The sequence below is a fragment of the Gallus gallus genome, chromosome 1 (genome assembly GCF_016699485.2).
Source record: "Gallus gallus isolate bGalGal1 chromosome 1, bGalGal1.mat.broiler.GRCg7b, whole genome shotgun sequence".
In the NCBI taxonomy this organism is placed as follows: Eukaryota; Metazoa; Chordata; class Aves; order Galliformes; family Phasianidae; genus Gallus; species Gallus gallus.
In genome coordinates this window covers 111,054,078-111,060,491 of record NC_052532.1, presented here as the reverse complement: position 1 = coordinate 111,060,491, position 6,414 = coordinate 111,054,078, and the positions used below count along the sequence as shown (strand labels likewise).

At 55.1% G+C, this 6,414-nt stretch overlaps 1 protein-coding gene and 1 long non-coding RNA gene across 17 annotated transcripts in view; one reads left to right on the top strand and one right to left on the bottom strand.

Annotated features, from left to right (window-relative positions):
* Window positions 1-956, bottom strand: part of LOC121110721 — a 37,080-nt gene extending 36,124 nt beyond the window's left edge. The window contains exon 1 of the long non-coding RNA XR_005849799.2: window positions 554-956. This is a non-coding gene — a long non-coding RNA (uncharacterized LOC121110721). The remainder of the gene's footprint in view (window positions 1-553) is intronic.
* Window positions 64-6,414, top strand: part of KDM6A (lysine demethylase 6A) — a 150,715-nt gene continuing 144,364 nt past the window's right edge. For all 16 annotated transcript variants that reach the window (XM_015300708.4, XM_040671113.2, XM_015300678.4 and 13 more), the window contains exons 1-2: window positions 64-1,446; window positions 1,680-1,743. In XM_015300708.4, the coding sequence (XP_015156194.1) occupies window positions 1,286-1,446; window positions 1,680-1,743 (225 nt within the window). In that variant the 5' untranslated portion in view covers window positions 64-1,285. The remainder of the gene's footprint in view (window positions 1,447-1,679; window positions 1,744-6,414) is intronic.

Below are 6,414 nucleotides of genomic sequence, written 5' to 3'. Positions count from 1 at the left end.
GCCCCTCTCCTCGCGCCCCGCCACGCGCTCGTCCGTTGGCGCAGGCGGGCCAACGGTCGCTCCACCCCTATGAGGGGAAAGTCCCTGAACGGGCGCTGGCGCCGCCGCGCCTTGCCTCGGCTTTCCTGCGGCGGATGGAACTAACCGCTGTGACGCGAGGGCAGCGGGATCCGGGCACGGAGGACCTTCCTCTACCCGCCCTTCGGTGCGGGCGCTGCCCGCAGCCTAACGGCCCCTCAGGCTGCGGGTGGGCCTCCTCCCTTCTCACCGCGCGAAGAAACCATTATGATCCGGTGCTGCCAAGGCAGCCACGCCCCGCGGCCGAGCCAAGGGAAGGCGAGCGGGCACGGCTCTGCCCGGCTCGTGCGCGAGGTCCTGCTTCTTCAACGCCGTCTACGCCCCCAGCCCGGAGCCCTCGTTACGCAACGCCGCCCGGGAACGCAGCGCAGCACACCCTCCTCCTCCCACCCCCAAGGCCCGCACCGCTCCCGAAAACTTCCCCCCGCCTTCTCGCCCTCCGGTTTTTAAAGGCGCTCAGCAAACTTGCTGGTACCTGATCATCGAAAAGCTCTTCTGATTGATGGGCTCCTCGCCCTCTCGTGAACCGCGACGGGCACAAAACCCGCCTCCTCCCGCTGACGCTGACCAATGGCGTGAGGCCGCCGAGAGAGGCGGGCGCTGAGCGCCAACCAAACCGGAGCGCAGCGGTGGAAGAGCGCTATGACTGACGTAAGTCAACAAAGGTCACGTGCAGCGCCGCGGAGGCGCCGATTGGCTGCGCGGGCCCAGGCGGGCGGGGAGGCGGTGGGGGGTGGGGGGGGTGACGGCGGCGGCGTGGGGCTGGCGGTGTGACACAATTACAACAACTTTAGGCAGCCGCCGGGGAAGTTTGTACGGGCGGCGCGCACAGCCCCGCTGCGGGAGGGCGGGCCGGGCCCGCGCCGCCCCGGCTCCGCGCGCAGCCCTGGCCGCCGGGGCGAGCGGCGATGTAAACACCGCTCGGCCGCCATCCTCCGCAGTCTCCTCCTCCCCTCCCCCGAGCCGCCAGCGCTGGGGCTCCCTCCCTCCCCCTCCCTCCTCCTCCTCCTCCTCCGAGCAGCGGGGCTTCCCCCCGCCTCCCTCCCTCTCCCCTCCCTCCCTCCCTCCCCCTCCCTGCCGGCTGTTGTTGTTGTAATAAAAGTTGTGGGGTGTGTGCGTGTCGGGCACCCCGCCCCGCCCGGCGCTGGGGGGTGTCGGGGGTGCGCGGGGGGGGGGTGCGATCGGCAGTTAATTACGCTGCGTTTCCATGAAATCGTGCGGAGTGTCGCTCGCCGCCGCCGCCGCCTCTGCTGCTCCTTTCGGTGATGAGGAAAAGAAAATGGCGGCGGGGAAAGCGAGCGGCCAGAGCGAGGAGGACTTCGCCAGCTTGACAGCCGAGGAGAGAGAAGCCCTATCCGGCCTCGACAGGTACCCGCTCCCCGCTCCGCGCCCGGCCGCCTCCGTGCCCGGCTCGGCCCGCACTCCCTCCGCGTCCCCCCTCCCCTGCCCGCGGCTCCCCGCTCGGCGCTGCGCGTGTGCCCGGCCCGGAGCCGGGCCTGCCCGCCTGCCCGCGCGGGGGGACTGCCTCCGGCTAACGCGGCGCCTCGCGCCTTTCCTTCTTCTCTCCCCTCCCTCCCGCCCGCCCGCTCCCCTCTCTGCAGCCGACTCTTCGGATTTCTGAGGCTTCATGAAGATGGCGCCAGAACGAAGGCCTTGCTGTTAAAGGTAGGAGCGGGGATGGATGGGGAGAGCGGCTCGCGGGGGTATGGGGGGGGGAGGACGAGAAGCGGGGGGGGGAGGGAGGCCTCGCCGCACGCTCCCCTGAGCCCACACGGTGCGGAGCTGTGCGGGGCTCTCCCCTCTGCCCCTTCTCGCAACGGACGCGGGGACCGCGTTTGGGACGAAGGCGGCGGTCCGGCCCCGGGACGGCCGAACGCAGCGCCGCGCGTCGGGGCCGGAGCCGGGGGCCGAGAGCGAGCGGCGGGGCGGGGGGGGAGGGGGCGCGGGGGAGGGAGGCGGAGGGGGGGGGGGGGGGAGAGGGAGGAGGAGGAGGTGGCGGCGGCGGGGGGAGGGCGCGCGCGAGGCGCTGCTGACGTTGCCCTCTCCCCGGACCCTCCCTCGTGATTTGGGCCCCGCGCGGCCGCGGAGCGCTGGGGGAGAAGTTGGGAGTTGGAGGGGGCGCGGGAAGCGCTGCCGAAGGGGAGCGTGGCTCCCGGCCCTGAGCTCGCCGCGTGTCGGCCGCTCGCCCGCGGGCCTCCCCCGCGTCCCCGCTGCCGGGCGGCTCGTCGGGAGCCCGCCCGGCCTCGCGGAGCGGCGTTCGCGTCCGCGAAAAGTTGTTGGCCCTGTCATTGAGTTAAGTAATGGCTGCTCCTGCCGGCCCAAGATGGCCGGACAGGGAGGAGAAAGAGGAGGGGGGGAGGTAAACACGAAACAAACACCGCGAAGGGACGTGCGCGTCGTGCGGAGCGCGCGGCCCCCGCCGAGCGCGGAAGGAAAGGAACTCCGCGCGCGGTGTCCGGGCGCTGCCCGCGGGCGGGCGGGGCCTTATCAACCTGTAGCACGCGCCGCGCCGCGCTCCGCACCGCGCTGACAAAGGCCCGCGAGCTGCCGGGGGGCTCCGTGCGGGGCTGCCCGGCGCTCCGCTGCGCCCCGCTCCTGACAGCAGCCGCGCGTTTGACACTTTGTTCGCCCCTTTGTGGTGCCCGGCCTCTGCGCTCACGTTTTCACGTGGGGGATTTCTATGTGAAGTGGCGGCCCAGGCCCTCGCCGGGCTTTGGGTGTTTGTTTGTGGCCTAATTGGAAAGGCTCGGTGTCAGGACGTGGGGGAGGGTGGAAGGAAGGAACGCAAAGCCGAGTGCGCCCTTCTTTGTGTTTGCGTTTAAAAACCCACGCCGCTTCGGTCGGGTTTTCAGAGTTATATATTCAAGTATTTATTTTCCCAATAAATCGGAAAGGTCGAGGAGTGATGTATCGCAGCGGTTATGTTCTGTACGTTAACTGTGATGGGCCAGGATTCATCCCCGTGTGCTGCCCAGGCTGCCGGGAACATCGCAGGGAATCACACATGGGATACAGCCTAAGGATGCTGCTCGGAAAATAAAGGCATGGTATCACTGAGGTTGCCTGTCACACAGGATCGCTACCTCACGTTAGATTTCGCATACCGTAAAACAAAGTAGCGTGGGCCACAGTCCAGCATATTATTGAAGTTTTAAGGCCTTTTTGAATATAACACTTTTTTTTTTTGCCACCCATTTAAGTTGCGTCTCTGCTGTGTGTCAGATAGCTGAAGTTATGGGGCATTTTGATATTTTCAAAGTATGTTTTTGGGAGCGCTCATCCTCTTGCTGTATCAGCGTATGAATCCATGCAGTGAATATTAAAAAACACACAAAAACAAAACCCAGCACCATCGCAGATCTAAACTGGCAAATATTTTGATATCACAGCTCTGTTTTCTGACAGTGCTTTGGACATTGATGAATTGCACGCTAATTTATGGAGCTTATTCTTTGTGAAACTTGTCACTGAGAGTAGGAGATGGTTAGGGAAGAAGGATTAAAATGTTACTGTGCGGTGCAGAGGTGTTTCAGAGGCATTTCTTGGCTTGCACCAGACACGGATTTGTTTGTGCTTTTTTTCTTTTGGGGAATGTTCATATCTTTCAGTTACTGTTATCAGTAAGTAGAAAGTTGTTATTTATAAGATGGTCACTGCTTAGTTCTGTGTGTGTGCGTGTGGGAAGCGTTATAGGTTCTGTAAAATCTGTGGTGGAAGGGAAGGTTTGGAGTAATTATTCTAGCAGGCCATTGAAATTTCATGTAATGGTCATTTTTATTGTAGGAAGTGTAGATGTGTATATATGTACATTTAATTAATAGCTTTTGCAGTGATAGTAATGAAATCCATCTTTTTGTACATGGAGCAACAGCGGCTAACAGGGCCCCTAACTCCACAATTATGAAATCCAAACTGTGTGATTTAAGAATCTAGGAGCCACTGCATTGGAAAGCAATGCCAGTTGTATGTGCAGGGATAGCTAGGAAAGCCTTTGAGTCGTGTTTTGAGAGCAATCCTTCACAGAGGCAGAAATGTTGGTGCTCCCTATACTGAAATCCTCTGCTACTGCACCCTTTAAGGAGAAGGCTGTAGCAGCATCTCTTTGGCAGTGCTCCCTGGTTACCTGTGGTTATAGGGTGGCAGGAGCAGCGTGCCGGTCCCAGGAGGCTCTCAGCTTTTGAGCATTGAGGAAATTGCTCCCTTCTCTTCCTGAGCTCGTGTTTAGCAAGAGGGCTCTGGTGAGGTCTGGAGTTTGGTGTCCCGGCACTGTGAGGTGCTGCTCCAGTTCTCGTGGGGTTTCCCTCGGTAGGAGGCCGTGGGCTGTGTGCTGGCTCAGGCTCTTCCAGGCCGGCCAGGAGATCTCATGGAGCCTTAGCAGTGGGAGCTGTGGTCTAACAAAGCCACACCCTGGCAGAGCGAGCGGTAAGAAATCCAGGATCTCTTTAAGGGATGAAGGAAGCTTCATGTCCGGAGCTTTAGTGTGCCTGTGGGTTTTATTCCTTCTCCAGGTCTGGACCGGAGTCCACCTTTCCAGTAGTTTTGCTTTACAGGATATATGACTGTAGCGCCCTGAACTAAACTGGGTCCTGCTGCTGGGTGTAACATATCAAAAGAGCAGCTATGACATCAGATCTATACAATATTTATGGAGTACTGAAGATAACGTCTAAAGGTCAGGAATACGGTTTTGTTGCTCCACATATTTGATGTGTGATAAGCCAGAAAAAAAAATCAAGCTTTTATGTAATAGTGTACATGCCGTTAGTATCGTGACAAAGGGGTAGAATTTGCTGTTGTCGAAACATTTAGTGTTTATTTTGCAGAAAAAAGCTTGAAAGATAATAGTTTGCAGCTAATGTGGTTCCAGGGAAGAGGTGAATTAAGTGATGTCTGCTTTCGAGCCTGCTGAAACTCTGCAAATGCAGTGCAGCTCCTCTCGTGTAGGTGAAAGTGCACACAGCTGTGCTTCTGGAGTTGACAAGAACGTTCATGTGAAGGAGCCAAAAACACAAAATGGAAAAAAAACAACCCCAAAACCCCACTGGTATTGTGATGTCTCTTTCTCCCAGAAAGATGTTAGTTCTCACAGGAGGTGAAGTTTAATTACATGGGAAGGGGGAACGTACACTGCATTGGGAGTGAACTGCCAACGATTTGCCTTTTCTCTTTATTTTTTAATCTTTTTTTAATCCCAGTGTTTTGCCAAAGTGGACTTTTTTCAGTGGCAAACCTTTGTTTCAATAAGCTATAATGTTTTGACTTCCATACAGATTTAAGTTGATGTAACTGGTTTTAAGGTATTTGTTACTTCGCATTCATTGACTTTAATCAGTTAGTCGTATTCTGTAGACAAAATTTGAAGCGTGTTCCCATTTAACAGTATCGATGATGAAATGGGTTCCAAGAGAAATGAAGTAGTTCGATACAAGATAGCAGTTCTGGGTCTCTGTTACCTTTTGTGGTCTTGCAGGCCTTCCACCTGATGCAAAAGATGTAATTTCCTTTGTACAGAGGTCCCATGCATTGACAAAATTAACAGTGACTGCCAGTGCTTTTATTTAGCATACAAAGCGAGTGCACGGTGACACCATTCTTTCACTTTTCTTATAATTGTAGGTGTTACTTGCTTAAAAACACTTCTGGACAGTGTGAATTACTATATAGTCACTTTGTCAGTTCAGTGTTGACATCAATGCTAATTTTCTACTAATCTCTAATTAAATATCCTCAGTTTTATTTGTATCAGGCTGCTTGAAAAATAACTGATCAGGAAAACATTTCAGCAAACCAGCCTAGGTGTAGTAAAGTCTTGTTTAAAACAATTTTGGAAACATTTTGGCTCTATTTATTTTCATCAAAGCAAAGGAGAATTGCTTTTAAAATAATTATAGTGTTTGCTTAATGTAATGGCAGTGTTGGGAATTGAGAAACTGGGAATTGGTGCCATGAGACATCTGTAAACCATTCCAGGAAGTGGGAAGCCTCTCCAGTTTCTGTAAATTTATATCTCAGCTGTTCCTTTATGTTTTTTTTTTATATATCTTCTACATTTCTTATTATTTGCCTATGATCTGGCATAGTGTCTGTTAAAGCGGAACAAGTTTGAGTTGGTTAACTTATTGCAAGTTGTGTTATGGACTCAGCTGGTTTTTTTAGCCCATTTTGAGGGTATTTGGAAGTTGGAAGATTTGAAGTAAGAATTGTAGCTGTTATTGGATAGCTGTGAATGAGCTACAGACTGCAAGATGAGTATTTTTCTGCATGCTGCTTGAGCTCAGTGTTCGTCCGATGGGTTTTTTAGGATCTGATTAAGTAATGGACGACATTCTACAGTTC